This window comes from Balaenoptera borealis (assembly GCF_965194805.1).
Source record: "Balaenoptera borealis genome assembly, chromosome: 1".
NCBI classification, from domain to species: domain Eukaryota; kingdom Metazoa; phylum Chordata; class Mammalia; order Artiodactyla; family Balaenopteridae; genus Balaenoptera; species Balaenoptera borealis.
Genome location: NC_138860.1, coordinates 135,460,287 through 135,486,809, shown reverse-complemented (window position 1 = coordinate 135,486,809; position 26,523 = coordinate 135,460,287). Strand labels below are relative to the sequence as shown.

The 26,523-nt window shown below is 41.1% G+C and overlaps 1 protein-coding gene and 1 long non-coding RNA gene across 7 annotated transcripts in view; both read right to left on the bottom strand.

Moving 5' to 3' along the window:
• LOC309613435 overlaps positions 1–23,015 on the bottom strand; it is a 32,484-nt gene extending 9,469 nt beyond the window's left edge. The window contains exons 1-2 of the long non-coding RNA XR_014235723.1: positions 22,877–23,015; positions 132–164 (exon numbers count right to left, since the gene is read on the bottom strand). This is a non-coding gene — a long non-coding RNA (uncharacterized lncRNA). The remainder of the gene's footprint in view (positions 1–131; positions 165–22,876) is intronic.
• WLS (Wnt ligand secretion mediator) overlaps positions 1–26,241 on the bottom strand; it is a 106,353-nt gene extending 80,112 nt beyond the window's left edge. For 2 of the 6 annotated variants that reach the window (XM_082358027.1, XM_082358029.1), the window contains exon 1: positions 25,879–26,240. In XM_082358027.1, the coding sequence (XP_082214153.1) occupies positions 25,879–25,984 (106 nt within the window). In that variant the 5' untranslated portion in view covers positions 25,985–26,240. Of the gene's footprint in view, positions 1–25,097; positions 25,239–25,878 lie in introns of those variants that run through there. The other 4 variants (XM_082358028.1, XM_082358031.1, XM_082358030.1 and 1 more) reach the window with 3 other exon arrangements.
• Positions 26,242–26,523: the final 282 nt, after the last annotated feature.

Genomic DNA, 26,523 nt, shown 5'->3' with positions numbered 1-26,523 from the left:
TTAGCCTTCACCTGTTTACTATGAGGGTTTGCAGCCAATATTAAAATTGTGGGAGCATGTTTAGATACCACTCTTCAGCATTATTTCCTGGAAACTGAGGTTCACAAAGGTAGGACTTAACAGTTATTTACCCTATACCAGCACTGCCTTGAAGGGATCAAGTCCTGCATGATGGAAAGAAAATAGGAGACAAAATGAGATAAAATAGTCACATCTTAGACTTAAGCGTATATAATTAATGGCTGCAAATTTGAAGATTTTATAACAAAATCTATATTCCTAAGAACATATATAGGGAAATTTTTGGCCATTTCATTAACATCCCCTACACAAGTCACTTGCTTTTAAAGGCATCAAATCCTACTTTTGAGATCAAATCTACAAAACAGCTCAGGCAGAAACCTGGGCAAAAGAATCTCCTGCGGCATTATGATCTATTTACCTAGCAGCTCTAAATGAGATTTTCTCCGTGGTCCAATGAATTACATACGAAAGTTCACAAAAGAGTAGCAAAGAAAAGCAATGGAAGACTTCTGGTGTTGAAGGAACTGTGGAGCACAGGATGGTATCAGAAGTCTTGAGATGACACACGGAGCTTCTGAATGGTGACGGGCAAATGCAATTGTGACTGAAGGGAAGAGCTAGTTAGGAGGAAGAATTTGTGGGCCCTGTTGGTTAACGCGGGACATGAGTGAGAGAGAGAAGTCAAGGATGTCCAAGTTCCTTGCATGGGCAGCAGATGGATGGCAATGTCATTTGCTAGGAGAGGAATCAAAGGAAAATGAGTGATATGTCATATGACAGGCAGAATATAAAGAAGCTGGGGGTGTAGAGCTCGTTAAATTAAAGAGCTCAGTCTGTATGATGCAGGGGGTGTTACAGATAAAAGGTCAAATACATGAATGACTAATATTTGGAAGAGGAGTTAGATTTATTCTAGGTGGTTCCAATGTTGCAAGTTCTAAGGAAGGAAATCTGAGAGCAACAGAAATCAGATGGTCCGAAGTTAACCTGACCAGCTGAAGACAATGAGTTGCTCATACCTGTGTGAGTACAAATGCTCCTGCTAGAAACACTTGGTAAGTGCAAAGAGTGCAGAGGACATTTGAGCACTGGATGGGGATGGAAAGACAGCCTTTAGGGCCTTCTCCATCATTCTATTCTATGAGCACTCTTCAGACATTTAGAGCTTCAACTCTGGGCCACAAATTGGTCTGCTATCCTGAATTACTACAAGTTTTAGGATAAGAACCTTGGCAGAATGAAGTATCCTAGGAATCAGGATTGTGGCGTTCTAGTACTGGATATGCCACTAAGCAGGCAAAGTATTCAACCAATCTTGGGCCCCAGTTCTCTCAACTGTAAAGGGCAGTATTTTAACTGCTGGACACTCCTAACTTAGAAATTCTTCGACTCTAAAGGGAATTTATATGTTCTATGTTATGGTGAAAGTCGTTCTTTTAAGGTTGAAAAATACCCTTTTAAATTAGGATCAATGCATATGCCAACACTACAGGCTGCCATGCCTTGCCCATCTAGCCCTTCTCCCCTCATTTTCCTCGTATTTTCACATCTGTTAGAGGAAAAGACTGTAATCTCCTACTCTTCTCTGTTGCTTATTGAGGCTGAAATGGGCTCTGGGTGTTTTCTATCTTCCAACAGCTGCTGACATCAACAAATTATTCCAGAAAGCAAAGGCAAGCTAGAGCCAACTGTATATGTAAAATTTCATACTGATATATTCAGCACGATGAAATATACCCCTGTAATACATACTATGGGAAGGTGGTCCAACCTAATCATAATGAAAACGTTTAGGGAAAAAAACCCAAAACTCCATTCCAGCTTCCAGCCAATGGCCCATACACTTGCAGTATAACAACACAAAGACATTCCAATACAATGAAATAATCTGGAGTATGTCCAACCTCTATTTTTCAGGTTGATAGAAATAGGCTCAACAGAGCTGAGTCTATTATTCAGAAGAAATGGAAGTCATGGCAAACACTGCCCTAAGCCAAAAGATCATGGACAAAATTTGCTAACGAGACATCAATCCACAACATTCATTCAGATTTTCATTTAAACTGCTGGGTTCTTAATATATTTCAAAATTTACCCAAATCACCCTCTATGAAAAAAATGTTCCATAAGAGAAAATGACAATTACAGTGCAGCAAGGGAAATGCTTTCACTGAAAGGGTTCTTTAGGTTGCTGTAGGCATCTACAAAAACAGAACAAGAGAAATTAAAAGCAAGGGCTCTAGACTCAGAAAAACTTGGGATCAAATCTAACTCTGTTTCTTACTAGCAATTTAGTTGGGCAATTTTCATGGTCTTACAAAATGCCGGTTTCTCCTTTGTAAAAGTTTACTATGAGTACCCACCTCGTAAGTTTGTTGTAAAGATAAAATAATTAGTAAAAAGAGCCTATCACAGTACCTTGCACATAGTGAGGCCTTAATGAATGTTAACTACTGATAATAAGAAAGCTGCTAGCAGATGGAGAAGAATAATCTGGTGGGAGATGGTGACATGCTCCTTGCTCTCTATCCTGTCTCCCCCTCCCTCCCCCCAGGGATGTGTTTATCTAAACATTCAAGGAACAAGAAGGTCTGAAGCTTGGGTCATTAAAAACAGAGGTTCTCAGCAATTGGAGATGATTCTATCAGAATTTTAACTTGAACATCTAAGATGTCTTTCCCTAAGAAACATCCCAGGGATATCCTAAGCAGCCTGTTGTTTGAACACAGAATTAGCTCTTAATTTTCTCCTCAGTGAAATGGGCTTAATAACATCTTTTTTCACAGGTATTTCCATAAATTATTAGAAAATAACTATAGCCAAAAGTATTAATGTGGGTCTTCCCTACTCCATCTCCTCCTCCCTGCAGATAGAGAGAATGCTGGTTTTGCTTGCTCTGTTGCAGGCCCTCACCAGCCCCCAGCAAGGGTTCAACTTATTGCTAAATGGATTCTTTGAGTTTTCATGATACACAATCAAGAGAAAAGGGACAAGTGGAAGAGATGGGCTTGGGGGGAAATTTTACCAGAGGAGGTTTTAGGGTATTTTGGAAGAGAGAAGTCAGAAGCATTGAAGAAAAGGGGGATTTCCAGAAGTAGTGTTACAGATTATATGTCTTCTTTACCGTGTTTCACAGTATGAATAGAGAACTGAAGTTATTATACGACTTTAAATTCATTTTGGGGGGATTGCCCATTTCTTTGACAGAATCACTACTTCAGGATGGCTCTATTAGGCTAGTCATGTCTTTACATGGGGGCAACACAAACAAAACAGATTAACAGGTGCAAAAAACGTCATCTAAACCTTTGGCAGGACTTATTTAATCAGCACATGACACTGGGAAGATGGAAAGGATTGACATTTTAGAAAGGCAGGTTAGGATTATGGGGCTGACCATATGAGGTTACAGCTACACCTACACTATATCATCATCATTTTATTTCAATATTTTGTTCAAAGCCTGGGCTCTTTACAATCAGAGAGCTGCACATGCCTATTCCCTCTTAATACTCCTGGCTACCCTGCCCCCATCCCTCTACCCCAGGGTTTCTCAACCCCGGCACTGTTGACATTTGGGGCTGGATAAATGTGGAGGCTCTTCTGGGCACTACAGGGTATCTGGCAGCAGCCCTGGCTTCTATTCACTAGTTGCCAGGAGCATCTTCTCTCCTCCTCCCGAATGTAGTGCAAATCAAAAATGTCTCTAGACATTGCCAAATATCCCCTGGGGGGCAAAATTACTCCTGGTTGAGAACCCCGGCTTTATCCCAATCACTTGGGCTTCGGAGAAAAATTCATACCCCACTAAGCCAATTTGCGACACTCCCTTTTCAGAGTTTGCAACTATGGGGATTCCAAGCTCTGAATAATCCATAACCATCACAGTTGCCTGCATGCTGGACTGGCTGCATCAGGCATCAGGTTGTCATCTACAAATTATAAATGATTATAACAGCTACCAATCGTTGGGTATTTCATATGTGCCAGGAAGCAGGCTAGGGGATTTAACTGGATTGATTTTCATTCTTATACAGCAGTAAGTGGTAGATATCATTATCTCCATTTAGAGATGAGTAAAATGAGGCTCTGAAAATGTAAATAACTCAACCAAGGTCACAGCCAATAAAGGGTTGAGCTGGGGTCTGAACCTAAATCCATCTGAGTCCAGAGTCTCTCTCCGTCTCAGGTCACCCTATTTCTCCTAATGAGAAAAACCAGTGCAGACATATATGAGAAGTACATTTGGCGTAAGTTACATGAGTTAAAATGGGGAGGCCAGCACATAGACTGTTGTAGAACTCGGTGCTCTCTGAACTAAGCTGATCACCAGTAATAGAGGCGTGTTTGTTTTAAGGACACTAACAAGTTGATTTTTGAATTATGGATTTTCTACTGAAGACATGAAAATGGTGGTTTCCTCTAAGTAGAAACAACAAGCAGTAGCTGGTTGCCATGGTAGCAGAGGTAAACTTAATCTTGCCTGGGAATACAATCACCAGACAGGGACAGCAAGATTCTGGTAAGGAATCTTACCAGACAACGGTGTTTTCACCTGGAAAAGGGAAAGTCAGAGAGAAATGATAGTCATCTTCAATTATTTGAAAGGCCACCATCTAACAAAAGGGAAGCAGCACATATTCTAGATTATTCCAAAAGGAAAATACAGGATTCATGAGTGGAAAATACAATGTGGTAATGGAAACCAGTTTTCCATTGAATTATAAGAAAGAACATTTAACCATCATAGTGTTTCAACTAGATTGAAAAATTAAACAATTTTAATTGTCTATTGAGCAACCGTCACTGGAATGGAAAAAATGCTGCCAGGGAGGTAGTCTGTGTTGGGGAGACCCCAGCGTGGGTGAGGTTAGACTAGACAAATTCCCAGGACCCTTACAAAACAAGAATCTCTGTTTCTCTAAAGAATTGGGAAATTGTGGATTCCTGCTGAAAACAGACAAATGGAGGGTGGGAAAGGTGGGGATCTCCATTGGGCGAAAAAACACCAGCAGTAGTTCATCGCCATAATAGGAGAGGTAGACTCCCATCTTGCCTGGGAAGAAAATATCATTTAGGTGGTACCAGATAAGAGGGAAAGACCTTGCGGGGGATTTTTTTCTCTTCTGAATAGATGACCAAGGGGTAGGGCAGTAGGGTTTTAAAAAAAGGACCAAGAATCAAGCAGCTCTTTCTTTTGTCTTCCAACCCTAAGACACTGTGATGCCTCTTTCTTGGAATTTACAGCCAGCTGTCACTATCTGATTTAAAAAATCCATTCAATTTTTTAAAGAAAATAGACAAACATCCAGGTAAGGAATAGCTAGAATAACAGTTGACAGCTTTCTTCTAAACACTAATATTGTCTTTGGTTTCACTATCCTTGACTTGCCCTCAACCAACAATTCATTATAAAACAACTCACCACCAGATTCAGGGAATGGATAGGACAGGGCTAACTAACCTCAACCTTTCCTCTTGGAAAACCCACCACATTGTAAATTTGCTGGACCTGTCTTCGAAAATAAAATTGTTACAAAGTCAACTTCTGCTAAGGCACACAACCTCCCTTGTAAAAGGGAGGAGGTGCTAAAATAATAACAGGTTTTCAAAAAAAAAAACCATACTGATTCATCTTACCATATTATATATGAATAATACATTAAGAGAATTTTCCCTATCTCTTCATCTCTAGGGCACTCAAAGCATTTACATTCTCATTATTTTACACCCATTAAGTGGGTACCAAAGATTATTATCCTCCTTTGATTTCTAAGAAAACAACTACAGAAAGGTTACACAAGTAAGCTGTCCAAGTTGCTCAGGAAATTGAGATGTTTGGAGTTGTCCACTCAGTGCTTGTTTTAGGGACTTAGTACTACAAAGTGACTGAATCCTAACTCACCAAAACCCCCACGTCTTACCTATCTCTTCCCCATTTCTCACACACGCATGAAATTTTCATCAACTAAGCACAAAGCTGCCACCATGCAGATCTTGGACAAGGGTATCCTATCAGACCAGCACCACGTCTGCAAGAAGCCTGTCACCACACCTGAATTGGTTTTCCAACCAGAATCAACCCACTACTTTATCAAGTGAAGTTGATTCTGCCTGGCCATGTCTGGGAAATTTTTAACCCCTCGATTAGCTATTAACAATTGGTTTCACTCAGACGAGACAAAGGACAAAATAATAGTGGTTTAAAAAAAAATGCCTCCACCATTCTGATTACAAAGGAGGCATGATTAACGAAGTTCCCTTTGTGTCCAAGCTCCATTCTGAGAGCCAGAGAAAGAGATTTCCACCCCCCTTTTTTGATTGCTGAGTCTCTTCCTACTTGTCTCATCACCCACACAATCTGTTCATAGCCCAAAGAGACAATCCCGCCAGTCTGTGGAGAGTTCCTAAAACATTTATGTCGTGAAAGCAGACAGGATGAACAGGACCTCATCTCACAAAGGATGATGGGACATTCAGCAAAAGAGTTCACAAAGGGAAATACAGACGGAAGGCCCTAGGCTGAATGGATTTGCCCACAATGTCTAACACAATGCCCGTCCTTATGGATATTTGTAAACCTTCTGGTCAATTTACAACCACCCCCAGGTTTTGTCCCCAAAACTCCACCACTTTTGAAACTTACAGTTTTTAAAGAAAATACAATTATCGAGTTAAAGAAGTCCAAATCAGTGCTTTAAGGATCGTTCAGTCTCTCTAGACCTTTAAACATGAAAACAGCAAGTGAAACAAAGATTCTAGTTCCAGCTCAACCATGTTAGTGGGCCAATATAATGCATATAAAACACTTAGCACATTGCCTAGCACATAGTAAGTGCTCAATTAATATTACCTAATATTTTTACCACACCATGCTCTGTTTTATTAATGATATTTTTATATATGTCCTGCCTGTCTACTCAGCTAAAACGGTGCCACCTCATTTGTCTTTGGTACATTACAAAAGATAAGTGCCTTGCCTTCATACACATCCTCTTATTTACCGATTTACAGATCTATGGTAGGGTACAGACAAGATACTAAAAGCAAACCTAGTCTCATAGCTGGTGAGAAATAGGTTCCCTGAGATCTCAACTCATGAACTTCATGCTTTCTCTCCATGACACAACAGATGAGCAGATTATCATGATTTGTGCCTCTTTATGTTCCCTAGAATTTAACAAAGTGCTAAGATATACCTTAATCACCATCTAAACAAATTTCTAATCTGCCGGTAACCTAAAGACTCTTACTTTAATGCCTTTAACAAAAAGAAAAGAAATGGGTGGAAAAAGCCAACGTATTTGGCTTTGAGAAAGACATGCCTCTGTCTTTATTTGCCAAGGGAAAGCATTACCAGGTCTACTCAGCAAATAATCAAAGGCAAGAAGAAGCATGAGAGATTAAATGATATGTCTAAGGAGGCAAATGGGGCTAGAGCCAGATCTCTTGATACTCTGCTCATAGTTTTTTCTATTAAGCTTGCTCTTAATTCAGTGCCTTGAATGACGTGAATCTCGTCTTGAATTATGTACATCAAATTGTGCTTCCAATGACCACCCACACTGCGAAGGCCCAGGTCAAACTCCCTAATTCTTCAAAAAAATCTTTATATCTGATCTAAAAAATACTTAGAGCACTTAGTCCATTTCACCCACTTTGACCTTGACAACAGACTATCTTATTTTATCGCTCTTATCTCTCTAATCAAAGTTAAGTTGCCCAAAGGCAAGATCCATGTGTGCATCCCTTCTGGAGCCCATGACTAACCCAGCTCAGGGATTGTAGTAACATGTGCCAGCTCAACCTTTGTTCTGCCTCACAGATTTCTGGATGCCCCAAAGAAACCTCGAGTCATCATAACACCTACTCAAGTTGCCCAACCATCCCCCCAAACATTAGCCTGCTTGGGCAGTCATTAAGCTTCTCCTGTGGTGCCGTCAAGAACCTCATTTTAGCTGCTGGGACATCCTCTTGCCATCCATTTCACACACACATCTAGCTCAGCAGGAGTACATGTTGCAATGAGCTTTGCTTCAAAGCCAACAGCCTGGCCAAGTTCCAAGAATTGTCACTAGTGATCTTCACCAGCCAGTTGGTGCTCCAACCGTGATACAACACACACACACACACACACACACACACACACACACACACACACCATTTCAACTACTGCTATAGTTGGAAGAGCTGTGCCTAACAGAAGTTGGTTCCATACCTAATTTTATTTTTTAATTGTTACCAAAGACCTAAGATGAGCAAACTCTCCAAATACACCTTCTACGATATAGCAGCAGTCTCCATTGGCCTATCTTTAAACCAAAGGCATAGTAAGTAAATCAGTCTGGGGTCTTTTGGTTGCAAAAGAAAGGAAACCCTGCACAAAGCTGCTTGAGCAAAAATTAAATTAATCAATTAACAAGGTGAAGATGAAAAATGTCCAGAGACAGCATGGTCTTTAGATAGTGGTTGTTTTGAGAAATCAAATTATATCAACAGACCTCATCTCTCTGCAGTCACTGAATTCTATCATATTTTACTAGTTTCATTTTCAGACTTCATTGGAAGGGCTCCAGCAGTTCCAGGCTCATATTATCTGGGTTCAGGTTCAGTAATAAACAGAGAAGACATCTCTTCCTGGTAGCTTCCACAACAAATCTCAGACTTCATTCTGATTAGACTAAATTGAGCCACGTGTCCCATGTGGCTTGGTCACATGTCCATAACTGGAGTCAGAGATGAAGATTCTCTTAAAGCTCATGGTCTGAGAGTGGGAAAGGGGAGGTACCACAAAGGAAATGCAGGATCCTGCTATCAACAGAATTAGGCTGAATCATCCTCCTCCGGAAGTCTTCCCTCTTTCCCTAATCTCTAACAAGTTGTATTACAAGGATGATCAACTTTGAAAATAGTATACTAAAGGAAGGAAACAACCAGGCAAGTCACAAAAGAGTATAAGTAGCCAATAAGTATATGAAAATAGGTTCACCCTCACTAGTAATCAAAGAAATGTAAATTAAAATAAAAAAATATTCTTGGCACATTAGCAAAATTTTTAAAAATAAAATTAATGCCCAGTACTGGCCAAGGTGCAGGGATATGGACACTCCCAGGATTGACTTATGAGGTATATGTGATGGTTATCATTGATCTCGAAGGGCAAGATGGAGATTATCAAAATCTTTAAAAATGGGCATGATTTTTGACCTCAGATAAATTCACAGAAGTGAAATTGCTAAGAAAATAATTAAGGGTATGAATAAAAATTTAACTACAAGGGAGGTTTTCCCAGTATTGCTATTATATAGCCCCAAACTGGAAATAACATCAATGTCCAACAGTAGGAGATTAGGTAAACCAATTATGGTAATCCATTCTATGGGCTATCATACCAACACCAAAAATGGCTTTTCAATGCATATTTGTTGGCATGACTTTAAGGGAGAAAGGCATACCATGGAAGAGTTACTAAGTGAGTGACCATACCACAGCACCATTTACTAGCTAAAATTAGTAAATTAATTTCACTCTCATCTCTAGGTGCTCCCTGGCTCCTTCTTTAAGATTTTCCATAGGGTTCTAAAGACCCAGATCTGCCCAGGGAAAGGTCAAAATATCTGGACACCTTCAACAGGCTAAAATTTGTTGTTCCTTCAAAGAGATATTTTTGACATATTTGCTTAACAATTGTTTAAGGGAGCAGGTGAGTGTTACATGGGGAAATTAAAGGTGATGGACCACAGGTGACATGTACTTGTCCTAGAAGATAGCTCAGAAAGTAATGTTTGCTTAATATACAGCAACTTCTGTAAGACATAATTCTCTATATTAAAAAACTAAGCTTTTTACTACTCTTTATCCTATATCATCATGTAGCAATTAATCTTCAAATCCTCAGAGTAACTCCACCACAAATAAATCTTACCAAATCAACCCTTCTCAAACAAACTAATCACAAACACAGCTATTCTCCATTTCAGTTTCCATAACTTTAAAATGTGAATATTCCTGGTGGACTGACCTGTCTCAGAGTGCTGTTATTAAGATCAAATGAGATCATTTCTATGAACGTGCTTTGAAGAAGGATAAAAGCACTATACAAATATGAGGTATTAGGAGTATGAAGTCATCACCTAGGTTTAACATGCACTTAACAAAGCATCTCTGAGTCTGTGTCTAGTCTTTGGCTCTGCCATAGCCTTCACGTTCTTTTCCTGTAGTCATTTCTGAAAACCAGACGTTGGCCTGCAGAGTTTCCCTGCAACAAAAGGATAGGGCCCTCTCTACTTTCAAATTGGAATAGTGATTATAAAAGCATGGTGTTTCTAGCTGTTGAAACTTAGGTAATTAAATAATAGGGAGAAATGTCAAAGATAATCCAAAAAGCAGACAGACATGCCTGGTTTAGACTGGAGCCTGAAATGGAAAGAGGCAGCAGCATAAATGAGTAGAGGGGTTAAGGGTTTTCATATTATTTCATTCAAGCCACGGCAATTAAAAATCCTAAAAGATGTAAACTTTTGAGAGTGGGAATTATTTGAGAATTAGCACCTAATACTAAGAGTAATATTAGTACTACTAAGTACTCTTAGTGCAATATTTTATAGCACTCCAAATATCTTCCCAAAGGAAAGCATTGCTTTAAAAAAAAAAAAAAAAAAAAGAGTTGTTTCTTGGTAGGGCTGTGCCTCTATACTATGGACTTTTATAGGGTTTTTTCCTACAGTCTTTTTCCCATTGTGAAGAATGGTAAAAGTTTAAATGAAACATGGATGGGTCAATAATAAGCCCACTGAAGTTCTTAAATTCCCTTCTTTTTAAGCCTCCACCCCAATTACATCCCTCCCTTGAGGATATTTACAATCCTCTATGACACATGCTCTGTACCTTCTTGGTTCAAGGAAAACACACCTACAGCATTTCAAATTAACTACTGACCCTTACTCTCACACTATAAACAAACCCTTTTCAAAATCTCAATTGCATTGTGTCCACATTGATTAAAGCTTGAAGCCTGGTGACCTCATGTGGTGTTAACTTCTCCCATGCACCAACAGCATTCTGCCTTTCTACTCAATTACCCCCTTTGGTGCCAGAGGATCGCTACCCAATGAACATACACAATGGACTTCTGCTTCATTACACTAACCAACAGCAGGATAGAAATAAGCAGAAGAGGAATAAACAAGCTAATTTATCATGAGGACAGAGCAAGCTTTCACCAGTCTCGCCATGGAAAACTTCAGTGGTTAACAGGAATATCAATAGTCTGGGGGTGATGTTTATGATCTTACAGATTGCAGACAGAGCCAAATAGACGCTGGTGATTAAAGAATTTTGCAGATTAGCAGGTGTGAACACATGCACACAAAAACCATGCCTTAAAACTCTGGGCTCCTACATAAAACCTACTGAATAATTATTTGGGAAAGCACAACCCAGGGCTTTGGATAATGTGGACTGACACCCTGGTAATTTGCCCCAAGTGTTCGACCTAACTGTGGGGTCCCTCTTATTCATCTTTGACGAGGTGGTCAGGAGGGACCCAGCCTCTTTGTGAGAGGGGTCTGGATACCCCCCTCCCTTCATTAGGCATGGCAAGGGCACAGTGGCTGATTGAATTAACAACTTTGGAGGGCTTCGGTCCCAGTTCCCAGACATTAGCACCATCATCCAGAACAAATTAAAAGTCTCACAGCAATTAAGCAGATTTTGAAAATGAATTTCCCATGGTTCAATGGTTCAACAAGCAATCTTGAGTTAAGTATGAGAGAAGAGTTTTAGAAGGAGAGGAGGAACTGACTGCTGAATTTCCAAAGAAAACACATAATTGGTAGAGGCATAAACAATAAACGTCTGAGCCTCTGCTAACTAGGCTTTTACATAAAGTTGGAAATAGTCACAGAAGTATGAAAAAATAAAAAATTAACACGGAATTGTATTAAAATGGTGCGTTTTAGGAGGATTCTTTTCCTTTTTTCTTTGCTTTTAATTCCTTTAACATCATTGTGTTCTTGCTTAAAAACAAATAAAATTAGGAGGGGACAAAAATGCATGTTTCTAGTCACTAGATTATAATGTCACACAAGCAATCTAAACCCGACTCTAGAACCACCTACATCTCCCTTAACCATTGTATCCAGGTTCGGAGCAGGCAGAAAACCTTTTATGTCAGCTCCCAAAGGACTCTGGGTGATTTAACACTGGGAAATCATTCTTGGGTTAAAAGAATAAGACTAATAATAAAATAACATGTAGCATATTCTATGTGGTTACAATTTGCAAGTTACTATACACATACCTTTCATTTCACAGATTATTTCATTTAATCCTCACAGCAATGTCACAAGCGCTACTACTCCCATTTTACCCAAGAGGTAGATGAGGAAACTCTGGCTCTAAGTTTAAATAATTTGTTCAAGGCCACATAGCCACCAAGGGGTAGAGCCAGGATTTCTATCCAGTCCTCCTTCTGAACGCAACGCTCTTGCTTACATTTAGAATAGCAAACTTCCATTTCCGCTGTGGTTTTACCTAGCCTTTAGAGCAGTGGATAGGTTCATAGCGCGCGCGCGCACACACACACACACACACACACATCACTATTTTAGAGGGAAGGCCTGCATGATGATGTGATGACCCAGCCGAGGAGGAATTCCTGTCGCCTCTTTCAAGCCCATTTTCTCTCCATCACCACCGCCTCCTCTCCCCTGACTCTTGTGTCAGCTCTGTGTCCCCTCCCCAATACTTCCACCTCTAGCTGGAAGGTCTGGCTAAGAGAAGTCCAAGTCCAGCTTTTGTGTAGCTTTCTCCTTGGTTTTCGCTTCCTTCCCTTTCAGTGTACGTCTGCTGCTTAAATCTCTGTTCCCACCTTCCCACCTGGCTCCACTGGCAAGTCAGCAGGCCCAGGCTCCTCTTTGCCTGCAGGCACCTATTCCACACAGCATGTTTCAGTACAGTTCAGGAACCTGGAAGGATGTGCGGATGAATTCATTCCCACCCACCAGATCAACAAGCTGAACACAATGGAATGCAGAGGTGGTTATTTGAATGTCTTATGCTTTCTTGTCAAGGGCAGTTAGAAAAGCTGACATCACAAATACATTACTGATCTCTAAGAAGAACCATAAATACATCTGCAAAATTCTTAGAAGGGAAACTGTGAAAGATGAATTTTCCATCTTTAAAAGTTTATAGAAAATTAAGCAAATTATGTGATCTTCTTAAAGAAGCTCCGAAAGAACAGCTCTCAGGGAGCAGAAGAAACACACTTACTTCTTAAAGATAATAAATCACAAAATTCCATTATGGTTCCACATTCCCATTTGAATATTCAAGATTCATGTACTAGGGTGCGTTCCTTTTTCTCAGCAAACTTTATCAGCTAGTATGGATAACCACAATCAATTTTCTGCCTTTATGGTCAAATAAAGACCCAACACATAAATCAGACCTAGCAGTCAGTAATCACTGTAACACTAGGCATAGGTAATGAAACACTCCCCTAGCAGTCAGGAAACTTGGTTCAAATCTTCTCTCATTGCAATTTCTCTGCGCTTTAGTTTCTATTATACAACAAAACAAGAAAAGGTCCCTTCCCAAAACTCCTCAAACTTACAATTTTATAAATCTAAGCATATAAACCATGAAGGTGACATAATCTTTTAAGTTCAAGTAAGTAATAAGAAACCTGTCCTCATTTAAATTATAAAAGAATAGCCCAGAATAGAGTGTTAGAAATTTTAGGGCTGACCTTAAAGTTGAAGCATTTTAGCTACCCCTGCAACAGGTCCAAAATGCAAGGCATTTATCTATTTCTTCAAAAAGTATTACTAAGCACCTACACTGCACTACCCTGTGGTAACCACTGGAGATAAAGATGAGCACATTAGACCATCCTTGCTCTCATGTAGCTTATAGTCTTACAGGGATTATATTTTAACTTTATTTTTCTTTATAATTCCTTATAATACAGCACAATAATTCTAGCTAAAGTTTCAGAAGTAGTTAATATTTTATAAGAAAAAGATCATTTCTTTCCTTGAAGCTTGACTTTCAAAGGTCTTTGTCATTTATATTATATCTAGAAGCAAAAACATTTCCCAGTGGATGATGACTTCAATTTTATAATGTAAAACAGAACAACTGGGATTTGCTATGCAGCAAGTATGGATGGAATCTCTCTTCCACATATTGAGTGGTATTCATTTAAAAGTCAAGCTACCTGGGCTATATATGCTATAAAGAGCCGTGACTACTGGCAAGCATTTTAAAAGGCAAAATTTAAGATTCAAATTAAACCTTGGTGAAAACTATCACTTAGTGGATCAAAAAGTAAGTTAACTGCTCTAATTCACCAAATGTGTGGATGACATGCTTCTTGAACTGCTGGCTTGCATGGATTATGCTTAATGGGAAGGCTATCAAGCAGGGTTGCTGGGTTTCTAATTTTATGTAATTCACTAACAGGCAGAAATAAGCTGCCATGAGCCTAACTAGACATGGGATGACTCAAAAAAATCCTTAAAAAGTTAATTAGTGACGACTTCTAATTCAGGGAAATGTCTAACATATATTGATGGATCTAGCACATATGCACAGGTAACTTATGTTCTCTCATTTAAACCCATAACCTCCTGTGAGGGAAAAATGTTTAGACGAGGAAACTGAGGCTGGCTCATAGAATGTAAATGGTTTGTCCAAGTTTGATAACAAACCGGATCACACCCATTGATCAACCCAAAAACCGCATGCCAGCAGTTAGAAATCTGCTCACTTTAAATCAGTAAGTCTATCACTGAACAGAAACATCATATGGAAAACCTTGAGCCAACACCATGTAGTTTTGCAGTGTGACAATTTCCTAGGAATCTTATAAGAAGCCCAAGTCATTAAAGGCAACTTCCAAATTCCTGTAGCATCACTGCTTCGCTGGGAGAGCTACTCTAACGTGAGATGCACAGAGAGTTGGCGGCTTCCCTGGACAGAGCTGGTATCAGTACCTAACCACATCCTGACCTGGAAATGTTGTCTTCTCAAATATATACTAGTGCTGATTTTGTTCAAATCCCAAACCTACTGCCTCTCCCGAACTATATTTTCTCTCCTTGTCTTTTTTAACAGGTAGGTGGGGTAGAGAAGTGACATGAGAGAAATTCTCCCGATCTCTAGAAAAAAATAAGATGCTAACTGAAAGGGGACCTTAGCATACTTTTAGTTTAAAAATCTTAGGCATCTACAAATTATTCTGTTTCTTTCTCTTTCATCAACTATTATCCAGAAACACCACGTTCTCATAGAGCATAACTCTGTCCCGTTTGGGCATGTTCAAAGAACGATGCCGGCCGAGGATTTAATACAGGCTGGCTCATGGACATGCAAACACTGTACAGTTAGGAGACTGGGTGACTGAACGGATGTCCAAGGCCCTGGAGTTGCCTGTCACAAGCCCCTCCCCAACCCACCCACTGCCACCTCACAATTCGGAAGAAGCTGATCCCTTCTAAGTACAGATGTGTTCTTTAAGTGACAGCAAGACCCCTGGTGCAGTCTTTCCAAAGCCTCAGTAAAAATCTTATCTACAACTTCCTTTTGCCCAGGCACGCAGGGGCTGAAGTCAGAGCCCATTTCACACACGCCAGAACTAGCTCAACAGAGCAGAGCAAAGAAAGGAATGTGGGGATGTGTCTTTTCTACATTTGAGGCATTCCGTTCTCAGGCGAGTTCTAACCTAAATGAGAGCAGATAAAATATATAAGAACCCGGAGTAAAAGGAACAGAAAAAAGACTTGATCTGCCTTGAGAGAGGGCTGGGTTTCACAGATACGGAGCCCAACTTTTTGGCTGGGATCACCTGAAGGCAAGCATGTTAAAGAGAGAATTAAAAGAAAAAAGAATTCATTACAGCTAAATCAGAGGACGCAGAAAAACAGTGCTTTGTGACTCTGCTTAGTTTCAGCAAAAATAAAAGAAGTAGAAGAATCTACCCTGTAATACTGGCACTTCTGAAATCACAAAAATATGCTTGTCAGACACAACTGCATAAGGCCTTCAACATTTTAAGCCCTGTTTTGGCAATTTGAATTTTCTACTTGCAATTCCCTTCAGAGTGCAGAAATGGCAGACACAAAGGATGAGCAACTTTGTTGTTTCTTTTGTACGTAAAATAGACCCAGAAAATACAGGGCATGTCACTTCCCCTAAACTCACTACAACTTCAGAATTATGCCTGCCACAAACATCCCCTGAAAGCACAAAAGTTAGTCACAGACATTTAGACAAGGAAGCTTTAGACTGATGAAGTCTTTAAACATGAGGATGTCACTTTTGGTTGGATTGGTAAGGACCATAGCGCACAGTTTTGTTTTGTTTTAAGTTTTAAATTTACATTTTCTCAAGCAGGAGAAAGGGGATGTACCACCCGCTCAGCAAACAAGGAAGAAATTTAGCTTTATTTTTGTTTTTTATTATTATGTGGTGTTCTTTCGAATCCACATAGAACAGCTTAACACTCCATATAATCTTACTGCTTCATCAGAAATTAGCTAAGAACATTAAGTACACAAAGGCAAGCAGAAGACAGTAAAGTTATTGCTACTTTATTTTCAAGTAACAGGAAAGTCAATAGAGCTTTAAGAACCACAAGTTGGGAATTTTCTGCACATTAACTCTACGACGGAAATCAGATGATCTTCATGCTGAAACGCAGAAAGAGATATATGCTTGGAGTGCTGACTGGCATTAGAACCTGAGTCTAAACCAAGGCTCTGCCTCTAACTGTGTAAACTGAGCCCCTTCCCTTTCTTGGGACTCCGATTCCTCCTCAAAGGAGGTAGGACAAGACGGTCTCCAAGGCCCTTTCATCTTTACAATTTAATAGCAACAAGCTCCACGGCTTCCATTAAGGCCAGATACCACCAAAGGGGACAGACACAGCGGATCCAAAAAGCTGCACTCATGGCAAGTGATAAGATCGCAAAGCTTTAGAGTGGAATCAATTAACATACCCCAGCCTATAATGTAACGATGCCACTGGAGGGGGAAGGGGTGCTACTGCTAGGTGTGAAATGACTTGCCTATATCCAGAGACCCCAGAGCCCGGGGCATGCTCCCTTTCTCTTCCTGTGTCCTCATGTGACCTACTACACGTCTACATCTCTCTGCTGCCGGTGAGTTTCTGTGGCAAATTGTCCCAACTGCTGTAGACTTAGAAAATGGCATAACCAAGCTCTATTAAAATTGCCTATAAAGCAAAAGTAATTAACCTGGAGCAAAATGTGTATGCTTTAGGACAATGATTTAGACTCATGTTCTTTTTTGCTAGTTATCTGCAACAATATTAATATCTACCATTTGGGGAAGGCTCATTCTGAGACATACAGTTATAATGGGAATTCATGTTAGAAAGCAGGTTGACCTCTCTGTGCACCTTCAAACGCAAAATGAGTAATGCTTTGGGTCATTCCACTTCCCTCTGCCTAAATAGATCCATGAATCTGGAGGTGTTTGACAAAGTGGTGGTGACTCAAGAAAGAAAAAGAATAGAAAATAGACGACGTCAAGGCTAAATTCTTCCAGATCTAAGAGCAGAGAGGTACAGAGAGAGAAAAGTAGGAGGAACGGATAAGGGTTAAGCAGATGGTTTCAGCAAAATGTCCTCTGGGAAGCAGATCTCTGGTGGGCCTGGCTCAGTGAGAAACCCAAAGGGTGCCTTATCCTCATGATAGTGGATTCCTCACTACAGTCATACATGAAATAGGAGGCCTCTGCCCCACATCACAGTTGAGGGTGGGAGCCAAGGAGCTTTTGTGACTTACTTGCGATCACGGAGACCACAGATCGTCTGCAGAGTTACAGCCAAGTTCCTCTCCACTACATGATGCTGCCCCGAGACCAGGCACTCTCTCCCTGGGAGGGTCTCAGTCCAAAACTAAAAGCAGCAGATAACTGGCCCCCAACCAGCTCTCATGAGCTTAACCTCCTTAATCTGGGGCTTGAAAAAAAAAAAAACTGAACCAATCATTTACAGACCGGTTACCTTCTTCATAAAGAAAAATCATAATGCCTTGCCAAAACAAATGTAATAACTTGGCATCTTCTTTCAATTTCTTCTGCTTTCTTGGAAATGTGTATTTATGGATAAAGCCTCTTAGTTAACCCAGGGAATTAACTAGAAGATTAAGAAGGCCCTATAATTCCTGTGGGCCAGTGAAGAAAGAATACCCTTTACCAGGGAATATTAAAAGAATAGAGTAGAAAAGAAAAAGAGGGAGCAGAAATTGCACTTGAAGGCCCAGGATTTAAACAGGCAAGGAGGGAGAAACACTAGCTTAGCTTGGGAGGAGTGGGTGGCATAGGAAGTAGATTCTGGAAATCCAGGCATAAGCTATTTCCCAAAGAGACGTTCTCATATGTTTACAGGGGCCTTAATTTTCCTTTCCTGAATCCATATTCTACTCCTATCTCCCTTCTCCACACCCACATTCCCCTCTCTTGTATTTAACAGCTATATTCAGGACCTATTGTGTATGCTAAGTCTAGCTGGCATTCAGGTTGAAGCAACTCTTTGACAAGTTTTCAATTACAACTCTCAGTTACGCTTTGCAGTGTGTAATAATTTCTTTTGGTTGAGGGGGGGAGCTGGGGTGTAATTTCCTCAGGTTCAGCCCTCTTCAGCACGGCCTGCAAGCACTGGCCAACATTTACAATAGCTGGTGAAAGAGGTTAATATATTTTAGGAATTGGGATCATTTGTATGGGAAGTAACTAGGTCAGTGAATAGTACCCAGGCAGTGATGGGAGTATGTGGTCTGGGAAAGGGGTAGAAGCAGAAAAAGCCAGTCTGAGCTTTCATCTTCTATTGAATCTGTGTAGAATGTTTCATCACACTTGACTCTTTGTTTCCCATAGAAATTGAAGGAACAATAGGAGGAGAGTGGCATTAGACTTGAGAGCATGGCTTGATTCAGTTCAGGATCATGGGCTTGAATGCCAGCCCTCTTATTTACCATCTCTGTTAACTCCGAAAAGTTCCTTAAGTGAGCCTCACATTCATCTGAAAACTGGAGAAAGTACCTGCTCCTCTAGGTTGTTATGTTCATTAAGTGATTCAATACATGTAAAATGTTTTCCATAGTCACCCAATAAATCTTAAAAAAAGCAGCAAATCATAATTAGCCAAATCCCTCACTACTGGTCAGATGACGCTCTGATTATTGCTTTTGCTCCTCTACAAAATTTAATTATGGGTGGAACATGGTAGGGTGGGAGGGATGGAGGGGAGGGAGAGGTAGTGCTAAAGGGCTAAAGAACCTTAGGATTTCTGTATTCTAAAACATATGAGTTGCTCTTTTCTGTTATTTATCAATTCTTTTTGATTAGTCCTATTATGAAAAGGGAAAAATGCAAAACATTTCATCATCAAGTTTGAGAACTTCAGTGCGTCAAGTTCCTCCTCTCCACTCCCATCCAGGCACTTTTTCTGGGAACCATCCACATCTGGCACACTTGTCTATTCTATTGTGCCACCGTTACAACACCTCAGAGAAAACAGAAGACAAATGAAATAGACATGATCTTTTCACGTCTTGATGCTCTCTGTCTCCCTTCATCTCTTACAGTTGCTATCAAAACTGAGGGCAGTAAATCTCTCAATAGAGAAAATCCATCAGCATTTTTTCCAATAGGACATGTACCTATTCATGGTGTCAGCATGGAAGACTCCGGTTTGAAATGCCCTAATTATTATGCATGGGTGTATATATAAACAAAAATTATCCTTTGGGGAAACTGAATTTTCAACTTTCAGTAAGAGGCTCTTCTTTCAACTGCTCTCTCTGCCAATCCACACCCTCTAAAAAACCTCTCCAACCTCAGTTAATTTCTTCTCTTCTCTTCCTTTGAAAAAGTCCAGACTTACATAACTGTATAAATATGTTAAAACCACTAACTAGAGAAAATAAAGTTGAGTAATCTTCCTTAAGGTAGAACTCAAACACTTTGTGGCTAATGAACTTGGCTGCTCAGCCAGTTTGATTATTCATAGAATTATGGGGACTGGTTAGAACCTGTAAGAAATTGGTTGGACTGGCATATATAGACTTCTCAGAAGTTGTCCTCCCTTAGCTGGGTCAAGGCTCTGCTTTATTCAGTACAGCTGGACTCCATTTCACCTATCATCAGATTTGATACTTTTTCTTTTAACATGTTACCTGTTGGTTAGAAATGAGAAATTAGTTGCATCTGCAGTGTTACTTATCATGTCTCTCTACATTCAAACCATTTCTATTCAGCCCTAGAAGTCAAGGCTTTGGGAAGTGGGGTCAGGAGCACCTAATGGTTGATAATTCTGGATTGACTGGAATCCAATCCGAGTTTTGACCCTGACTAGCTAGGTAATCTTGAGCAATTTTTCTAGACCTTTCTGTACCTCAGTTTACTTATATGTAAAATGGGTACAACAGTACCAATGTGGCAAGGCTTTGCGTGAATCAAATTAAACAAAGTCTGGCACACAGTACATATTTAACACATGTTTAGCATTATTTATATTGTTATATTAATATGTTTATGTTAAGATAAAATATTAATATAACTATTTGATGACATAATTAACAGGGCTTCTCATTTCACATGTTCTCAAATTCCCAGTAGATGAGTGAGAATTATCATGATATTAAAAACCTTATCATAAGAAATCTTTTGCTAGTGAACTTGGATTAAGAGGGACTCTTTTCTACCTCTGGCTCCCCAGGGTTACTCAGGCTTCAAGTCCCCTCTTTCCTAAGCCCTAGTCATCATTGTAGCACTATGCTGGGTACACATTAGGCTCTAATCAATATTTTGCACATTAGGTAGGTAACATACATGAGCTCTAAGCTAAGGACTTTCACACAATTCCAAATTCTAAACCTCCATAGAAACACCTTTATGAGGAAGATAAGGTAAGAATCTTTCCTCAGTCTACATGGATTAAAAAAAAAAATTTTTTTAAGGCTGCATTATTGCAAAATGTCAACTAGCTAGGAAAGGCTTTGAGTCTAGATCTGGGTTCCAGGCAGGGGACTTGAAAACCTTACAAAGCCACGCTATTATCTCAAGGAGATGTTTCTCACTTTGAACAGGGAAAAGGGAAAGTTCCAATAGAAGGCTAGACAGGCTGTACTGAATGATTAGATGAAAGCATGATTAGAGATTGTTAGCACTAGCATGACTTTGTTGCAATAACCAAGTAGATAGCTTAGATAGTTTTTTAAAAGTCAAATAATGTAATTTCAATTACAAAATATTTCCCACTCTTTACAAAAGAATTTTTGAGGTTGCACAGTACTTCTACAAGCCATATTAGATACTCTGACAGTTAACAAAGAAAAAAATGACATGGTTTAGTCAGATATGAAATTTTACAAAATAAGAATCAAATACAGAAAAATGTGGAGTAACATCAACCAAAAGCAAGTTCATTAGTTCTTTTTTCACCAGATACCCAAACACTGCAGGATTGCCAAGTATTGCACTATTAATATATGTTAAAATGTAATAAATACCACAACAAGTTTAAAACTTAATGTGTTGGGAAGCAAACACTTATATACGCTGCATAACTGTAATTTTATTAAATTTCTTAAAATCCTGCCCCTTTCAAATAAGTGACAGTGGCAGAAACAAAAACTCTTCATATGAATGGACCACAATCAAAACCATCCATAGTTTCCATTCAAACAATAATAGCACAATAATATGGGCTATATCATTGAAAAGCAGTAGATAAGTCCATGCTAAAATTGAGAAAACTGATTATACATGTGTGCATATGTATGTGTATTATACATGTATACACACATATAATATTCTCAGCAATAAAAAACAAGAAAAGGCTGCTCACATACTAAGCCTTTGAAAGAAAGCAATCCTTCCTAAAAAAATAATAATGGGCAATTTGTTGATACTTATTTGGGTTTAAGTTTGGAATATTCTAATTTATGGGTATGCTTAAAACAATGCAATAATTTTCTATTCATCCAATCCTGATCTTTATACTCTTACCAGTTTTAGAACAGGTGGGAAGGGTGACCTGCTTTTCCAACCATTATATCTCCCAGACATGACTAATTTGAAGCTGAGCAAATTGCACATAATAGGCCAGGGAATCAAGTTCATGATTTTTAGTCGGCTGCACTCTTGTTTCAGCGCACATGGTCTCCTTCCCCTCCCCCCTTCTACCACCCCTGCAGCTGCTTCTCCGTGAACTAAACTCACCAAACGTAAAATCAAAGGAAAATTATTTTTTAAATTTTCTGCAGGCTTATTTTTAAGGAGGCTAAAGATTAAACTGTATCTCTAAAAATATTTTCTTTTCCTTCAGGGGTTCTTAAATTTTTAAATGAATTCTAAATACAAAATAAGTTAGCCACTTAAGAAACCTTCTGAATACATAAGAAAACAATCAGATGCATGATTTTATAATGACTCAAAGTTTTTACAAAAGCATGGCATAATTCAGTGAATTCTTAAGTACCCCAAATTCTACCACATAAGATATTGCTTTCCAGAGACTTCTTGAAAAATCCCATTAAAGGCTTAGCAGTATACAGACCCTGGCACAAAACAAGCACAAAAACAAACAAACAAACAAAACCTTGGTTCTAAGAAGGCTGTTGGAGCAGGGGAGGATTTAAGCTGACTAAACCAAAACCCAATCCCTCTTATTTCCTTTTTACCTAGTGTTTAAATTTTTCCCCATCAATTCTAGAAGGCTACAACCAAACACCAGTCTGAATGCCACATAAAACTTAAGCACTGAAAAATTCATACAATTTCACAACCGAAAGGAATCTTAAACTCATCAACCTACCAATGAGGAGACTGAAGCCTGTTGGTTAACTGAAAAAGTGCCTGTCACCTTGGGTGCGTGGTTTGTCATTATTGTTTGGGGGTGGTGGTTGATTGTTTTTGTTTTGCGTCTGCGTGCGTGGAGTACTTACACCCTTACAATCAGGAGCTTTGCCATTCGGATCCTCCCCTTTCTAGGCTGTCATGTTTCCTTTCATCTAGGACAACAGTGATCAAAAAGGAACATTATATACCAAGGCCAATTCAAAGTGAAGATTTCACTTTCTCACTTGGCCTCTGCAGATGAATTAGAAAGACACTGCACACCCAAGACACCGGACTTCCTACGGATCAATAGGGTTGAGCAGTGAAGAAGTTCTGTTCTCACTGGGGAGGGTGGAAGAGGAGGTTTCTGGACTTTACTTAGACTTTCCAGCCTACACACTTCTCCTTCAGCCACTGATTCCACTCACTTTCTTGAAGTTCCATCCTTTGCTTAGTTTCACCTGCTTTCCAGTTTAGGGAAGTTTGGTGGGAAAACATATCACTTACCTTTTGTTGATATTTATTTCCCATGTTTGGGTCTTATAGCATACCTAAGTTCTTAGATTTGTTTAACAACAACAACAAAAAAATTACTCTATCTCTATAACTGGTTGAGGTAAAGGCTAAGCCACTATTCAAGTGTTACGGTGAAATGGATCTGATCTTTTCAGCCTTCAGGCCGGAACTAGGGACATAGCCTTGGCAACTGAGAAAGGAGGAGAGGCAAGAGGTAAACGTAGACAACAATTTCCCCCAAGAAGTGTTATACAGAGACGGTTTTCTTTTTCAAGCAAAGATGGAATTAAATCAGTTGATTTATTGAGGGGAATCTAGACCTATCACTAACTTTTTGAGATTGTTATCAGATACGGTCACAAATCAACTTCTCGGGGGGAAAAACAACCCTTGGCACCACTTACTCCAAACAAACCCCTCTTTGAACATACAACTGTTCTGATCCTATGGCAACTCCAATGTCCAGCAGCCACTCACCAGTGCCCTTGGACCTTCTCCACAGTACTAAGATTCCAGAAATTATGCTAGTTCCAGAAGTGCCCTAAGAAACCTACAACAGTGGATAATGGGCTAGATCAACTTTAGAAAAAGAAACACACACCAACAAATACCAGGGAACTATGTGTAATGGTTCACTGCTTGTGCAAAAACCTCAAAGAGGATGAAGGTCAGACAGGGATAATAGGCCAATTTAATTCTGAAAGCACAAGGTGCAAGAAATTTTAATTATGGTCTGCCACTGAAATCACACAAGATCCAATGGCATCTAACTGCAACTGCTCATCAAGGGAGACAAGAGGTGTAATTGTAACCGCTGCATAATCACCGTGAGGGCACAGAGAAGGCTGCCTTCAGCTCCCAGTAGAGAATGTATTAAGAGCCTCGAAAAATCCAATACAGGGAAACATGGAGATTGCACGTAGCTAAACAGGAGCTCCTAACGGGAGGGGTGGGGGGAGGGTTCCAGGAATAAAAAGATTAAGCTGTTTGACCCAAATTGAGGATATGAGCTTGGAAAACTCTGAACCTCCTTCTGCTTTGTGGATACACACACAGCGAAAGGCACGATGTCCTCCAGAAATTTCTCTCCTTGGTGAAGCTTCACCCACTCTCCTTTGTTTCAACAATTAGCTTGGATGTTACGGTGATTTACAGAACCAGACTCCCTTTCATTTGCTCCCATCAAACCCAAGTCTGGAGACAAAACGCCACGCACAGGACTCGAGGTGCCCAAGCCTGTGCAGCTCTCACGACCACGACGACACCCGCGCCGCGCGGGCTCCGGAAAAGGGACGCGCGCAGAAAGCCCCTCCGTAGACTCTCCACTCCGCAAAGTTTTACAGATCTGCGAAATACGGAAGCCAAGCCTCTCATCCGCACCCGTGGCGAAGTTGGCGCTGAAGTTTGCGCCGGGACGTCCTAAATCTCGAGGGTAAGGGGAAATCGAGTGTGCGGAGAGGCGGGAGGATAGATGGAGACACGGCGAGAAGAAGGGAGTATTTTTGAGTGGAAGGTCCGTGAAACCATCTTCTTCACCCGGAAGCGTGTTTGGCTCGAGAGGTCCGGGCGATGCACATCAGGGGAGGTCTCCCAGGGGGGGAGCTGTCACCTGCGGGGGGCTGCGGCGGGGGCGCAGGCCGCCCTCCTAGGCGCCAAGGCAGGACCCGGGGCTCCAGACTCACCGGCTCTCGGAGCTCTAAGAAGTGGGGGAGGGGAGATTCGCGAGAGGGCGGGAGGCCAAAAGCAACACCTTTCTGATACGCCTTTCCCCTCCGACCTCTCCAACTTCCCGCAGCGCCATCCAAGGACTTTCTCCCACCGTACCTCACCCCATCCAGGCTCCGGGCCAAGGCTCGGACCTTGCGGACGGCCACGGCGGGGCGTGGGATGGGAGTGCGACGAGGAAGCCGAGGGCACGAAGGTCAGGACCCAAAATGCAAACTCTCAGCCCCCAGCTGAGACAACCCAAAGCGTTTACACATGCAGAGATCACAGCCCTGTAACAGGGGTCTCTGGGTTTGCGCCGGGCGCAGTTCTCCGACTCTTCAGTTGTTCCTAATAAAGTCGATTACGTTGCCCTCCGGGAGCTGATTGGGAGGGAAGCGAGAGGAAAAGGGGGGGAACGCGGGAAAAAGCGGGGGGAGCGGCAATCAACTTTGTAACCCAGCGCTTCCTCGCGCGATCCGTCGCCATGCTTAAGATTCCCACCCCCGTTACCCCCCTCCTTCCTTTCAAGTGGATACTGAAACTAGGCCAAAACTTTTCCCCCTCCTTTTCTCTTAGCCACTAGACTGGATTGTGCCCCACGGAGCCCCATGGAGCTCTGCTTTCTTAAGCACAATAGCCGGACTAATTAGATCATAGAAGCAAGGCAGTGATACTGTAACAAGTAGCCGAAGAGGCAAAGAGGGAAGGGGCCCGAAAAGAGAGAAAGGGGGAAAAGTTTGCAGCTCTCGCACTTACCAATCAAGCCTCCCACCAGAAAGGCGATGATTTGGAACAGGAGCAGAATCCCACCAACAATGCACAGCTTCTTGGTGCTCATGTTTTCTATAATTGCCCCAGCCATTTTTGCGCCCCCCTTTTTCTTTTCTCCTTGAAATAAATGTTTTAGGGTGTGCTTTTTGCTCCCTTTCCTCTCACGCTCCCTTCTCCCTCGCCTCCTTTCTGGGCGCTGCAAAACTTCAGGGGTGCGGGAGCGCGGCGAGGATGGGACCGGGACGGAAGGCGCCCGCACGGATTCCCCCGGCACAGCCGGCTCGGGCTCCCCCAATGCCAGGAGCTGTGATTGTGGCCGCTCCGCCGCCTGTGGACGCTTAAAGGCGCAGGGAAGCGGATCACATGACGCCGCCTCCCTCCCTTTCTTCCTCCCTCCCTCTCGCGCTTCCTCCCTCCCTCCCTCCCTCCCGCCCTTCCACTCCCCCTTGCCCTTCAGTGCGGGGCTCCGAGCTCTGGCGGGTGCTGGTGGCCCGCTCCCGGGTCTGGAAGGCAACCTGTCCCGCCAGGGGCTCGTGTCGTTTGGGGGTTGATGTTGTTGTTTAGTGGGTTCCCCCTACTCCGCTTCCCACACGTTTCCTCTTCTGGTGCGAGATTTAAATCCCCCGTGGG